The sequence below is a fragment of the Babylonia areolata genome, chromosome 29 (genome assembly GCF_041734735.1).
Source record: "Babylonia areolata isolate BAREFJ2019XMU chromosome 29, ASM4173473v1, whole genome shotgun sequence".
NCBI lineage: Eukaryota > Metazoa > Mollusca > Gastropoda > Neogastropoda > Buccinidae > Babylonia > Babylonia areolata.
In genome coordinates, this window is record NC_134904.1 from 26229758 (window position 1) to 26246121 (window position 16364).

Here is a 16364-nt window from a genome sequence, read left to right on the forward strand (position 1 = left end):
TGATGAAACAGCCTCTGACTACTGGAAGTGACTGAAGAAATGGAACTGATGTAACAGCCTCAAACTACTGGAAGTGACTGAAGAAAGGATACTGATGTAACAGCCTCAAACTACTGGAAGTGACTGAAGAAATGGAACTGATGTAACAGCCTCAAACTACTGGAACTGACTGAAGAAAGGATACTGATGTAACAGCCTCAAACTACTGGAAGTGACTGAAGAAAGGGAACTGATGTAACAGCCTCAAACTACTGGAAGTGACTGAAGAAATGGAACTGATGTAACAGCCTCAAAACTACTGGAAGTGACTGAAGAAAGGATACTGATGAAACAGCCTCAGACTACTGGAAGTGACTGAAGAAATGGAACTGATGTAACAGCCTCAAACTACTGGAACTGACTGAAGAAAGGATACTGATATAACAGCCTCAAACTACTGGAAGTGACTGAAGAAAGGAAACTGATGTAACAGCCTCAAACTACTGGAAGTGACTGAAGAAATGGAACTGATGTAACAGCCTCAAACTACAGGAAGTGACTGAAGAAATGGAACTGATGTAACAGCCTCAAACTTCTGGAACTAACTGAAGAAAGGGAACTGATGTATCAGCCTCAAACTACTGGAACTGACTGAAGAAAGGATACTGATGTAACAGCCTCAAACTACTGGAACTGACTGAAGAAAGGGAACTGATGTAACAGCCTCAAACTACTGGAAGTGACTGAAGAAAGGGAACTGATGTAACAGCCTCAAACTACTGGAAGTGACTGACGAAAGGATACTGATGTAACAGCCTCAAACTACTGGAAGTGACTGAAGAAATGGAACTGATGTAACAGCCTCAAACTACTGGAAGTGACTGAAGAAATGGAACTGATGTAACAGCCTCAAACTACTGGAACTGACTGAAGAAAGGATACTGATGTAACAGCCTCAAACTACTGGAAGTGATTGAAGATAGGATACTGATGTAACAGCCTCAAACTACTGGAAGTGATTGACGAAAGGATACTGATGTAACAGCCTCAAACTACTGGAAGTGACTGAAGAAATGGAACTGATGTAACAGCCTCAAACTACTGGAAGTGACTGAAGAAAGGATACTGATGTAACAGCCTCAAACTACTGGAAGTGACTGAAGAAAGGATACTGATGTAACAGCCTCAACTACTGGAAGTGACTGAAGAAAGGGAACTGATGTAACAGCCTCAAACTACTAGAAGTGACTGAAGAAATGGAACTGATGTAACAGCCTCAAACTACTGGAAGTGACTGAAGAAAGGATACTGATGAAACAGCCTCAGACTACTGGAAGTGACTGAAGAAATGGAACTGATGTAACAGCCTCAAACTACTGGAAGTGACTGAAGAAATGGAACTGATGTAACAGCCTCAAACTACTGGAAGTGACTGAAGAAAGGATACTGATGTAATAGCCTCAAACTACTGGAAGTGACTGAAGAAAGGGAACTGATGTAACAGCCTCAAACTACTGGAACTGACTGAAGAAAGGATACTGATGTAACAGCCTCGAACTACTGGAACTGACTGAAGAAAGGGAACTGATGTAACAGCCTCAAACTACTGGAAGTGACTGAAGAAATGGAACTGATGTAACAGCCTCAAACTACTGGAAGTGACTGAAGAAAGGATACTGATGAAACAGCCTCAAACTACTGGAATTGACTGAAGAAAGGGAACTGATGTAACAGCCTTAAACTACTGGAACTGACTGAAGAAAGGATACTGATGTAACAGCCTCAAACTACTGGAAGTGACTGAAGAAAGGAAACTGATGTAACAGCCTCAAACTACTGGAAGTGACTGAAGAAATGGAACTGATGTAACAGTCTCAAACTACTGGAAGTGACTGAAGAACTGGAAGTGACTGAAGAAATGGAACTGATGTAACAGCCTCAAACTTCTGGAACTGACTGAAGAAAGGGAACTGATGTAACAGCCTGAAACTACTGGAAGTGACTGAAGAAAGGATACTGATGTAACAGCCTCAAACTACAGGAACTGACTGAAGAAAGGGAACTGATATAACAGCCTCAAACTACTGGAAGTGACTGAAGAAATGGAACTGATGTAACAGCCTCAAACTACTGGAAGTGACTGACGAAAGGATACTGATGTAACAGCCTCAAACTACTGGAAGTGACTGAAGAAATGGAACTGATGTAACAGCCTCAAACTACTGGAAGTGACTGAAGAAATGGAACTGATGTAACAGCCTCAAACTACTGGAACTGACTGAAGAAAGGATACTGATGTAACAGCCTCAAACTACTGGAAGTGATTGACGAAAGGATACTGATGTAACAGCCTCAAACTACTGGAAGTGATTGATGAAAGGATACTGATGTAACAGCCTCAAACTACTGGAAGTGACTGAAGAAATGGAACTGATGTAACAGCCTCAAACTACTGGAAGTGACTGACGAAAGGATACTGATGTAACAGCCTCAAACTACTGGAAGTGACTGAAGAAAGGGAACTGATGAAACAGCCTCAAACTACTGGAAGTGACTGAAGAAAGGATACTGATGTAACAGCCTCAAACTACTGGAACTGACTGAAGAAAGGATACTGATGTAACAGCCTCAAACTACTGGAAGTGATTGAAGAAAGGATACTGATGTAACAGCTTCAAACTACTGGAAGTGACTGAAGAAAGGAAACTGATGTAACAGCCTCAAACTACTGGAAGTGACTGAAGAAATGGAACTGATGTAAGAGCCTCAAACTACTGGAACTGACTGAAGAAAGGATACTGGTGTAACAGCCTCAAACTACTGGAAGTGATTGACGAAAGGATACTGATGTAACAGCCTCAAACTACTGGAAGTGACTGACGAAAGGATACTGATGTAACAGCCTCAAACTACTGGAAGTGACTGAAGAAATGGAACTGATGTAACAGCCTCAAACTACTGGAAGTGACTGAAGAAATGGAACTGATGTAACAGCCTCAAACTACTGGAACTGATTGAAGAAAGGATACTGATGTAACAGCCTCAAACTACTAGAAGTGATTGACGAAAGGATACTGATTTAACAGCGTCAAACTACTGGAAGTGATTGATGAAAGGATACTGATGTAACAGCCTCAAACTACTGGAAGTGACTGAAGAAATGGAACTGATGTAACAGCCTCAAACTACTGGAAGTGACTGACGAAAGGATACTGATGTAACAGCCTCAAACTACTGGAAGTGCCTGAAGAAAGGAAACTGATGTAACAGCCTCAAACTACTGGAACTGACTGAAGAAAGGATACTGATGTAACAGCCTCAAACTACTGGAAGTGACTGAAGAAAGGATACTGATGTAACAGCTTCAAACTACTGGAAGTGACTGAAGAAAGGAAACTGATGTAACAGCCTCAAACTACTGGAAGTGACTGAAGAAAGGATACTGATGTAACAGCCTCAACTACTGGAAGTGACTGAAGAAATGGAACTGATGTAACAGCCTCAGAAGTGACTGAAGAAAGGGAACTGATGTAACAGCCTCAAACTACTGGAAGTGACTGAAGAAATGGAACTGATGTAACAGCCTCAAACTACTGGAAGTGACTGAAGAAAGGATACTGATGTAACAGCCTCAAACTACTGGAAGTGACTGAAGAAAGGGAACTGATGTAACAGCCTCAAACTACTGGAACTGACTGAAGAAAGGGAACTGATTTAACAGCCTCAAACTACTGGAAGTGACTGAAGAAATGGAACTGATGTAACAGCCTCAAACTACTGGAACTGACTGAAGAAAGGATACTGATGTAACAGCCTCAACTACTGGAACTGACTGAAGAAAGGATACTGATGTAACAGCCTCAAACTACTGGAAATGACTGAAGAAATGGAACTGATGTAACAGCCTCAAACTACTGGAAGTGACTGAAGAAAGGATACTGATGAAACAGCCTCTGACTACTGGAAGTGACTGAAGAAATGGAACTGATGTAACAGCCTCAAACTACTGGAAGTGACTGAAGAAAGGATACTGATGTAACAGCCTCAAACTACTGGAAGTGACTGAAGAAATGGAACTGATGTAACAGCCTCAAACTACTGGAACTGACTGAAGAAAGGATACTGATGTAACAGCCTCAAACTACTGGAAGTGACTGAAGAAAGGGAACTGATGTAACAGCCTCAAACTACTGGAACTGACTGAAGAAAGGATACTGATGTAACAGCCTCGAACTACTGGAACTGACTGAAGAAAGGGAACTGATGTAACAGCCTCAAACTACTGGAAGTGACTGAAGAAATGGAACTGATGTAACAGCCTCAAACTACTGGAAGTGACTGAAGAAAGGATACTGATGAAACGGCCTCAAACTACTGGAAGTGACTGAAGAAAGGGAACTGATGTAACAGTCTCAAACTACTGGAAGTGACTGAAGAAATGGAACTGATGTAACAGCCTCAAACTTCTGGAAGTGACTGAAGAAATGGAACTGATGTAACAGCCTCAAACTACTGGAACTGACTGAAGAAAGGATACTGATGTAACAGCCTCAAACTACTGGAAGTGACTGAAGAAAGGGAACTGATGTAACAGCCTCAAACTACTGGAAGTGACTGAAGAAATGGAACTGATGTAACAGCCTCAAACTACTGGAAGTGACTGACGAAAGGATACTGATGTAACAGCCTCAAACTACTGGAAGTGACTGAAGAAATGGAACTGATGTAACAGCCTCAAACTACTGGAAGTGACTGAAGAAAGGGAACTGATGAAACAGCCTCAAACTACTGGAAGTGACTGAAGAAAGGATACTGATGAAACAGCCTCAGACTACTGGAAGTGACTGAAGAAATGGAACTGATGTAACAGCCTCAAACTACTGGAAGTGACTGACGAAAGGATACTGATGTAACAGCCTCAAACTACTGGAAGTGCCTGAAGAAAGGATACTGATGTAACAGCCTCAAACTACTGGAAGTGACTGAAGAAATGGAACTGATGTAACAGCCTCAAACTACTGGAAGTGACTGAAGAAATGGAACTGATGTAACAGCCTCAAACTACTGGAACTGACTGAAGAAAGGGAACTGATGTAACAGCCTCAAACTACTGGAACTGACTGAAGAAAGGGTACAGTTCTGACTGGTTGAAGTTAACCCACGAGGGTCATTCCAGCCTAGTCAACATAGACCCTGGGGTTAAGCCAGATTTGACTCGGGTGGGGGGGGCGGGGACGAGAGGGGGCGGGGGGACCCAACAGGGGTAGGATTAGGCTGCTACACCGGTCATATCAAACTAACACACTGCAGTTTGTTCTGTTGTCCATTGTGTGTGTGGCATTTCTTGCTGTCTGCTAACTCCCTCCCTCCCCGCTGCTTTTCATCTGTTTAAAGAGAAGCAGAAGAGGACAGAGAGGAGGAAGAGCATGTTGAGTAAGTGGTGATCAGGCTGACAGTGGTGATGTGCATGGTTATTGATTTATTTTTATTATCTATTTGTTTATGTTTCTGTTGATTTATTTTATTTTATGTTACATTTTGCACCTATTCATTGTATATCAGGTGTCAGACTTGTCACGGTTTCTTTTTTCCCTGGAAAGATTTTTTGGTAGTTTATTGTCGATTTAGCGAATTTTTAATTCATGACTTGAAAAACAAAACTAAACCATAAACAAAAAAGTATACAGCAACAGAGTCCAGTGGAATGCAACATCCTACCTAACTGGACGTATCAGTCAGGCTGTAAAACATGTCAGCTTGAACCTGACAGGATCAGCCAGGCAGAAAAACATGTCAGCTTGAACCTGACGGGATCAGCCAGGCAGAAAAACATGTCAGCTTGAACCTGATGGGATCAGTCAGGCTGTAAAACATGTCAGCTTGAACCTGACAGGATCAGCCAGGCAGAAAAACATGTCAGCTTGAACCTGACGGGATCAGCTAGGCAGAAAAATATGTCAGCTTGAACCTGACAGGATCAGCCAGGCAGAAAAACATGTCAGCTTGAACCTGACGGGATCAGCCAGGCAGAAAAACATGTCAGCTTGAACCTGACGGGATCAGCCAGGCAGAAAAACATGTCAGCTTGAACCTGATGGGATCAGTCAGGCTGTAAAACATGTCAGCTTGAACCTGACAGGATCAGCCAGGCAGAAAAACATGTCATCTTGAACCTGACAGGATCAGCCAGGCAGAAAAACATGTCAGCTTGAACCTGACAGGATCAGCCAGGCAGAAAAACATGTCAGCTTGAACCTGACAGGATCAGCCAGGCAGAAAAACATGTCAGGTTCTGACGGGATCAGCCAGGCAGAAAAACATGTCAGCTTGAACCTGATGGGATCAGTCAGGCTGTAAAACATGTCAGCTTGAACCTGACAGGATCAGCCAGGCAGAAAAACATGTCAGCTTGAACCTGACGGGATCAGCCAGGCAGAAAAACATGTCAGCTTGAACCTGATGGGATCAGTCAGGCTGTAAAACATGTCAGCTTGAACCTGACAGGATCAGCCAGGCAGAAAAACATGTCAGCTTGAACCTGACGGGATCAGCCAGGCAGAAAAACATGTCAGCTTGAACCTGATGGGATCAGTCAGGCTGTAAAACATGTCAGCTTGAACCTGACAGGATCAGCCAGGCAGAAAAACATGTCAGCTTGAACCTGATGGGATCAGTCAGGCAGAAAAACATGTCAGCTTGAACCTGACAGGATCAGCCAGGCAGAAAAACATGTCAGCTTGAACCTGATGGGATCAGTCAGGCTGTAAAACATGTCAGCTTGAACCTGACAGGATCAGCCAGGCAGAAAAACATGTCAGCTTGAACCTGACAGGATCAGCCAGGCAGAAAAACATGTCAGCTTGAACCTGACGGGATCAGCCAGGCAGAAAAACATGTCAGCTTGAACCTGATGGGATCAGTCAGGCTGTAAAACATGTCAGCTTGAACCTGACAGGATCAGCCAGGCAGAAAAACATGTCAGCTTGAACCTGACGGGATCAGCCAGGCAGAAAAACATGTCAGCTTGAACCTGATGGGATCAGTCAGGCTGTAAAACATGTCAGCTTGAACCTGACAGGATCAGCCAGGCAGAAAAACATGTCAGCTTGAACCTGACGGGATCAGCCAGGCAGAAAAACATGTCAGCGTGAACTTGACAGGATCAGCCAGGCAGAAAAACATGTCAGCTTGAACCTGACAGGATCAGCCAGGCAGAAAAACATGTCAGCTTGAACCTGACGGGATCAGCCAGGCAGAAAAACATGTCAGCTTGAACCTGACAGGATCAGCCAGGCAGAAAAACATGTCAGCTTGAACCTGACAGGATCAGCCAGGCAGAAAAACATGTCAGCTTGAACCTGATGGGATTCAGGAACAGGAAAGCCACACCATCGGGAAGACTTGCCCTCACTGTACAGACCTTGCCTGTTCTCTGAGGGAAAGGCTATGTCACAAGACGTGGTGTCAGGCATAGCACACAGCAAGAGAGTTGATGGACCAAAGGTTTTGTCCCATCTGGGCCATATTGCCACAGGCCCTGAAAGAGAACATGGATCCCCCCCCCACCCCCCCGCCCCACCCCCCCACCCCCCCCATAAAAAAAGAAACAAAGGAAGGAAGGAACGCAGAATTTGATGTATACCAGACATTCCTTCCACCTTTACTCTCCCACCTCCCACCCATGTTCCCCCCATTTTGTGGGCTGTAACTCCCATAAGCACTATACCAGTGAGATTTTATATGATTGTGTGGCTAATTTTCCCTCGCTATTTTGGCAGTCATACTACGTTTTCAGGGGCATCATGCATGCTGTGCATGTTTCACTGTTTGTATTTCCGTAACCCACGAAAACATTGACATGGATTTCAGGATTCACACATTTGGCCTTCTGTGAATGTGTATGCACATGTATGTGTTTGTGTGTGTGTGTGTGTGTGGGGGTGGGGGGGTCGGGGTGGGGGGGTGGGGGGGGAGAGCAGTTTAAGGGAAGTAATTGTGTCAGTATACAATATAAAAGTTTGCATTTGCATGGTGTGCACTTTCAATGAATCTGATTCTTTTGTTTTGTTATTTGGTATGTTGTGCTTGAGTTTGTTAGTAATTTAGTGTGTCTGTGCCAGTGATAGTTTCCGAGTCTGATGATGGTAAGATAGACTGAAGTTCTAAAGCCGTTCCAGCATTCATTTTTCCTATTTAGAATATTCTGTTCCCCCCTTTTTTTAATTATGATATGATGGATTTTTTTCCCTGTAGAAACTGTCTTACTATAATGAGAGATGAAGTGAAAGTACAGAGAGAGAGAGAGAGAGAGAGAGAGAGAGAGAGAGAGGTCAGTGGAATCACTTGCTAATTAATGATAACTTGCACTTGAGGTTTCTTTGGATGCTAAAAAATTTGCTTGATGCATCACAGTATTTTTCTTTCACTTGGTATTGGTTACCTCATGTGATGTTGGTCATCTTCAGAGCTTAAAGTATTCAGATATAACAGGTCTTTGTGATACAGTTTCTGTAGTGTTGGTGTATGCTTGAAGCTTGACATGGATGGATAACTAGTTCTGCTCTGATTAGATGATTTGCTTTTGATAATTATTTGTTATCTGTCAAAGATGGCACTTGTGTTACTATTTTTTAGCTCGGAAACTTATGTAGCACCTGTGTAGACTTGTGTACCATTTTTATCATTATATTTCACTCAGTAGTTGAGTGACTTTTATTGCACTCATTGTGTAATGTGTTTAACGGTAGTTGAGTGACATTTGTAGCACACATACATGTGTGTCATTGTGTTACGTTGAGTAACATTTGTGGCACATATACATTTGTGTCATTGTGTTTAGTTGAGTGACATTTGTAGCACACATACGTGTGTGTCATTGTGTTTAGTTGAGTGAAATTTGTAGCACACATACGTGTGTGTCATTGTGTTTAGTTGAGCGACATTTGCACACATATGTGTGTGTCATTGTGTTTAGTTGAGTGACATTTGTAGCACACATACATGTGTGTCATTGTGTTTAGTTGAGTGACATTTGTAGCACACATATGTGTGTGTCATTGTGTTTAGTTGAGTGACATTTGTAGCACACATATGTGTGTGTCATTGTGTTTAGTTGAGTGACATTTGTAGCACACATATGTGTGTATCATTGTGTTTAGTTGAGTGACATTTGTAGCACACATACGTGTGTGTCATTGTGTTTAGTTGAGTGGCATTTGTAGCACACATACATGTGTGTCATTGTGTTTAGTTGAGTGACATTTGTAGCACACATGTGTGTGTCATTGTGTTTAGTTGAGTGACATTTGTAGCACACATTCATGTGTGTCATTGTGTTTAGTTGAGTGACATTTGTAGCACACATACATGTGTGTCATTGTGTTTAGTTGAGTGACATTTGTAGCACACATATGTGTGTGTCATTGTGTTTAGTTGAGTGACATTTGTAGCACACATACCTGTGTGTCATTGTGTTTAGTTGAGTGACATTTGTAGCACACATATGTGTGTATCATTGTGTTTAGTTGAGTGACATTTGTAGCACACATACGTGTGTGTCATTGTGTTTAGTTGAGTGGCATTTGTAACACACATACATGTGTGTCATTGTGTTTAGTTGAGTGACATTTGTAGCACACATATGTGTGTGTCATTGTGTTTAGTTGAGTGACATTTGTAGCACACATACCTGTGTGTCATTGTGTTTAGTTGAGTGACATTTGTAGCACACATATGTGTGTGTCATTGTGTTGAGTGACATTTGTAGCACACATTCATGTGTGTCATTGTGTTTAGTTGAGTGACATTTGTAGCACACATTCATGTGTGTCATTGTGTTTAGTTGAGTGGCATTTGTAGCACACATTCATGTGTGTCATTGTGTTTAGTTCAGTGGCATTTGTAGCACACATTCATGTGTGTCATTGTGTTTAGTTGAGTGGCATTTGTAGCACACATACATGTGCAGACCTGTGCACCCACTGTATTTTTCAGTAAGATGAAAAAGAGAAATACAGAAATTTGATTTCATAAACCAAAATCCTATTTCTCAACAATCCAGAATACAAAATTTTTTTTTTTCCTGACATGAAAATGGTTATTGGATATTGCAAGATAAGCATTTTTCTTTTGTAAGAGAGTGGGAGGGAGTATGGGGAAAGAGAGAGAGAGAGAGGGAGAGGGAGAGAGAGAGCAAGCAATGGTCAGTATTGATCGAATGTGATAAAATACTGAAAGCCGGTGAAAAATACTGAAGACTGTTATGGCAGTACTGAAAAGGTTAGTTGAGGGGTGCACAGGTCTGCATGTGAGTCATTGTGTTTAGCTGTGTGACTTGTGTAGCACACAGACCTTTGTGTCATTGTGTCTAGCTGTGTGACTTGTGTAGCACACAGACCTTTGTGTCATTGTGTTTACTGTGTGACTTGTGTAAAACATATTTTTGTCATTACATTTAGTGCATGATTAGTGTAACACAGATATTTGTGTCAATGTGTTTAGCTGTATCATTTGTGTAACATTTCTTTGATTTTTTCCTGTGTTAAAAACCACAATGGCAGTGAAATGATTGAAAGTGATATATACATTGAAAATCACACACACACACACACACACACACACACACACACACACACACACACACACACACACACACACACACACACACTCATCCCCCACCCCCACCCACCCCAACACGAACACACATAGATAATAGATGTGGACCCATAAGATAGAGACATTCAGTGGAGTGCCTTATATTGTATAGAGGCTGCCCGAAAGGGAATGTATTTCTGATATGTTTTAAGGGATGTCAGTGAGGGACTGTGATGGACTGAAAAGTCAAACAGCAAAGTCATTAGAAATGTGACAGAAACCTGGCTGAAATAAAAAACATTCACCTCTCTCTTTTGCTGCCAGCAACTTCAATTACTCCGGAGAGGAGGCGATGGTGTACGGACCCATCAACCGAGAGCCAGATGAGAAAGTGTTTGGTCCTAAAGAATCCGGCATCAGGAAATTGTGAGTGGAAACTTTAAAGTTTTGAGAGAGAGAGAGTGTGTGTGTATGTGTGTGTAGACAGACAGGCAGATCTATAGACAAAAAGGAAGAAAGTTATACTCATGTGTGTGTATTGTTATGAGAGTATATATAATTGCATTATACATGCTTGTGTGTTGGTGAACACTGACTGTGAGGTTATTTTCCTTTTCATTTTTGTTGTTGTTGTTGTCCAAGTATGTTTGTGAACACTGACGATAGGGATTCTTTTCCCTTTCTCTTTTCTTTTCTTCTCATCTTTCTTTTGGGTTGTGACGATGATGTGGAAAAAGCAAGTAAAGGTGGAGGGAGGGAGGGGGGGTATGGAGGAAGCAGGGTTGAGTTGCATTGTCCCATGCTTGGTGTTTGTGGGGAAATCTGCTGTTGGTGTCTGGGAGGTAGTCAGGGGTGGTGTGGGGGGGAGGGGAGTGCTTGTGTGCAGTGGACTGGAGTGGTGATGCTTTTATTGGTATCGCCCATTGGGTAGCTGGTGTGTTTTGGGTCATTGTCTGTGGCTGTGGAAATGATTTGTGCTTAGTTGTGATGTGTGGTACTGTATTACATCACATTGCATTGCACTGGCATTGCATAGCGTCTCATTTCATTGTATGAGATTTCGTTGTATCTCATTACATCATATTGTACTGTACTGTACTGTACTGTATTGCTCTGCATTGCATTTCATTGCATCGCACCACATCATTTCATATTTTACGGTATTTCATTACATTGTTTCTATTTTACTGCACTGCACTATACCATACTGCACTGTTCTGTACTCCATTTTACTATACATATACTATACTGTACTATGCAGTAATCTACTATATTGTATTTGTACTGTACTGTAATTTGTGTAAAGTACTGTATGGTTACTGCACTGCACTTTACTGTATTGTTCTGTTGTATTGTCCTAGACTGTATTGAGTAGTTTTCTGCCAGATCAGATTTGTTTAATATCTTCTTCTTCTTCTTCATTTGTGGGCTGCAACTCCCACGTTCACTTGTATGTACACAAGTGGGCTTTTACATCTGTGACTGTTATTACCCCACCATGTAGGCAGCCATACCTTGTATTCGGGGGTGTTTAATATGAAATTTGGGATGCTCCTTTCTGGGAAGAGCAGTGCACACATTCCCACTTCTCCTGTCCCTCTGTCTGTCTCCGTCTGTCTCCATCCCCCATTCCTCATTTGATCGTCCTATACACTTAATTCAGGTATTGGTTGGTTCTCTGAAGAATTAAACATCAGATAAATAATGTTTGTTGATGGAAGTTTCTACACACCCCATTTGGTGTCATATACTGTACCATGTCAAACTGATGCAAACCAGGCCTATGGTTTGCTCTGTTTGGCCAAATTTCGCGCGGCTAACAGTGAAAAGACGCCCCTCTTAGTCTGGCCCGCTCTTAGCCAATCAAACGCCTCTAACAGCTATAAGCGCTGAATCATTCCTTTGGCCAAGGCTCTCCACGCCATCTTGTCAGGTTTTCGCTCTGTCTCGTCTAACGCTTTTTTTTGGCTGTTAAGCATTTTCATTTGGCCTTATTTTGTTGTATGCGGCTTGCCTGTATATTGTTCTTACATTCTGTGTACTCGTTTTGACTTGCCCCCCTCGATTCCTTCGTATTTTTCTACCTCTGAGTCAATCCTGTCTTTCCTTTCTCTGTTGGGGATCGAATTGTTCGCTGGGTGCTTACGCGCGGTACCATGCCTCGTATGCCATCCTACGAAGGCAGGGATCATGATGCTTGGAGAGATACTCGGCAAGAGACTCTCCCAGGCCCGGAGCTCATGATTTCTCCCGATAGGGACCGCGGCGGTGCGTCTGCAGACGCAGATCGCGGAGGGGACGCTCGTCCCGATAAAACGGTCATGAAGGGGGGAAAGGGATACGAGCGTCGCCTCCCGAGGTGTCCCAGCGCGAGGCAGGTGGAGGGGGGAGTAGCACGTCCTCTCTTGGTGGTGGGAACTCGCGGCTGGGTGCGGACTCCCAAGGGGAGGCCGCCCCCCGCCGTTACCCGGGTCCCCACACGGAGACGGTCCACACACTCCCCACCCTCTTCAGGTGTCAAGGACGTAACAGAGGAGACCAGGGTCCCTGCTCGGGATCACCCCAGCTCATCCCGCTGGGCTGACCACAGCCCACAGGACGCCCCCGTGGGTACATCCACTTGGGATGGCACCCAGCAGGGGATGGACTGTGAACAAGAGGGACAGCCCCTGTCTTCGGATGAGGACGAACAAGCGGATGAGCACTCTTCGCCCCCATCCCAGTGCGACGGATGGAGCCCACGCCTCCCTAGGGACCAGCCTGAACCAAACTCGGACTTTGCCGAGCTCGAACTGACCCTTCCCAATAGGGTCACGCATGCTGAATCAGTCCCTCAGGCAACTTTGTCACCCTTAACCCTCCTACGGTCAGGTGACTCTAACTCCAGAACCACAAGGCGACAGAAATGTGCCAGAAATGGCTCAGGAGTGGCTTAATAAGCCAGCCCGCACCGTCAGGGGTGCTGCTTCCATCCCTCCTCCAGGCAGGGAGTCCCTCTCTGCCCCGGGCGCTTTTGCCCCAGGCAAGTTCCTTAACTCTTTCAGCACAGCAGCCAAAGCCACTTCCTGTTAAACTGTGAACACCTTGCTGTTGTCCTGATTGTAGCCTGGGAACCACTAATTTTTGCCTTTTTATACAGACTGTTGTAGAAGTACTACTGCATGTAGGGACATGATTTTGGTATCATTGTAAAGATTACTCTTTCTACTTTTCAGTGGTATAATTTTCATGTTATAGAATAATTTATTTTGTGTTGAATGATGCCTCTGAAAATAGTCAGTATGCTGAGGGAAAAAAAAGTCTGATGAAGAAAATAACACAGAAATAATAGTCACCCACTTTTAGTGATAATTGTGTGTCTATAGACTAGTATAGTACATGAAAATGATAAAAATAAGTTTGTAGTTTATAATAATTTAAATAAAAGTTCTTGACTTTGATCATGTTTTGGGAATAAACATTGTAAATAACAACACAAAAAAGCTAAAGTAAAACATGTAAACATTACCACACACTTACAAGAGGGAAACACACACTGTTTTGAATTAAAAAAAAAAAAAAAATTACTCACCAAATGAACTGAATCATCACACATAAATCCACATGTGCATGTTTGCTTTTTTTTTATGAAAAGAACTCGCACAAAAGTTGCATATTTTTTTCAAAATTGTGAAACCACCAAATGAAAAAAAAAATTCTCACCAAATGTCCACATGTGCTTGTTTGCTTTGTTTTTATGAAAAGAACTCGCACAAAAAAATAAAAAACAAAAAAAACTCACACAAAAGTCACATATTTTTTTCAAAATTGTACACTCTTTGTTGATAATACACTGTTAGTCCATCTGCTGTTTTTGCACTTAGCTGCAAATGTCTTTCTGAGTGTGCCAGATTTGAAAGCACGGTGCTACGCAAAGTGCCACACCACAGTCTGGGCACCAGAAGCGTGTCTGTTTTCTCTGGGTGGTTGCCTGCTTTCTACTCACTCCGCTGGCCCTGGCCCTGGCGTAGCACACCTTGCAATTCTTGTATGGTTTGGCCTTGGTGGTTTCCGGGATGCTGGCTGGGAAATGTCGACCAGTAAGCCGCAGCCTGTCGCCCACAGCAACATGCCCAATGGGTACTTCCTCCACTGCCGGCAGCTGTGTCAGCACATCCTTTACCATGTCCTGCAGGGTCTTCTTTTTTCTGCCATGTCGCTGTCTGTGGACATTTAGTATGATCATGGCCTGGATCATGACCATTGTGAGCAGGTGGAAAAATGGTTTCTTCCACCATTTCACACTCTTTCGGTGCATTGGGAAGTATGAAATGAGCTGATCTGAGTGGTCAACACCTGCCATGTTTGCTATGTAATTGATGACTGCCACAGGTTTCTGTTTCAGCTCATATCGAGCTTGTGTGAGTCGAAGACTTGGTCGATGGACCGTTGACAGCATGTACACGTCCTTCTTATCTCTCCACCTACATGCAACAACAGCTCCTTTGCGACGGTAGTCAATCGAACCTTTTGGCAGGTCACCTTGACACAGCTCACGTGGCATGCCAACCCTGTTTTTTCGTACAGTGCCACACACCATGGTTCCTCGGGTTGCCAGGTCATGACACAGCTTTGGACAACAGTAATAGTTATCAACATAAAGTTGATAGCCTTTGTCCAACAGTGGCTGCATCAGGCGGAAGACAACATCATATGGCTTGTTGCTCAGATGCTTGTCTGCGCAAAACATTTCAAATCGAAACACATATCCGTTGGAACTGTCACAAAGTTCGTAGAACTTGAACCCCCATTTTGTTGGTTTGCCCTTCATGTACACACGGAACTTGCTGCGGCCTTTGAAGGGGCACATTGCCTCATCAACACAAACATTCTTTGTGGGAACATAAGTGCTTGGGAATACTTCATACAGATGATCCACAAATGGTCTTATTTTGTGGATTGGGTCATGTCCCTCTTCACCAGGCGGCACATACGTAGCGTTGTTATTAATGTGCAGAAAGGAGAGAATGTCCATATACCTGTTCCTCGACATTAGCTGACTGCAGTACGATGCATGCAGAGATGGGTGTCGTGACCAGTAATCGAACAGCTTGGGCTTCTTCACCATGTCCATGTGGATGCAGCAGGCAAAGAAATTCCGGACGTCATTGATGGTGACAGGTCTCCACCTTGAAAAGATGGTCCTTGGTGGAACAGTCCCCCCACACCGTCGTCTCTTCTCTTCAATGGCACATCTGTTTGAAAGAAAGCAAAAACAAATAGTGAAACATTCTTTATCATTATTTTATTGTCATTGATTAAATATTTTCTCCTTCTGTCATACACTTACAGTTACACTATCGCTATGATTACATTGTTTACCTCATACAGAACTGAATTTTAATCCATGAAAAGATCAGCTCACACACACACACACACACACACACACACACACACACACACACACACACACACACACACACACACACACACACACACACACACACACACACACACACACACACAAACAAAAACAAAACAAAACAAATACACTGACAGTCACAAAGACATGTACAGTTTAGTAAAAAAAGAAAGACTAGAACACACAATAATCATGTTACATAATAATAACAGATGAATAATAATAATAATGGACAGCACACTATCCACAAATCTGCTCAAGGTGATTTACAAAACATGGTTTTATACAGGACACATTATATAAATGTTATATAAATATTCTAATTCTAAACACTAAACACACACACACACACACACACACACACACCATACATAGTGATACATTCAAACAT

The 16364-nt window shown here is 42.9% G+C and overlaps 1 protein-coding gene across 6 annotated transcripts in view; it reads left to right on the forward strand.

The window, feature by feature from the left end:
• The window catches only part of LOC143302197 (RILP-like protein 1), a 67182-nt gene that overhangs the window by 22690 nt on the left and 28128 nt on the right, over nucleotides 1-16364 (forward strand). For 5 of the 6 annotated variants that reach the window (XM_076616756.1, XM_076616760.1, XM_076616755.1 and 2 more), the window contains exon 7: nucleotides 10897-10998. In XM_076616756.1, the coding sequence (XP_076472871.1) occupies nucleotides 10897-10998 (102 nt within the window). Of the gene's footprint in view, nucleotides 1-5373; nucleotides 5432-10896; nucleotides 10999-16364 lie in introns of those variants that run through there. The other variant, XM_076616761.1, reaches the window with a different exon arrangement.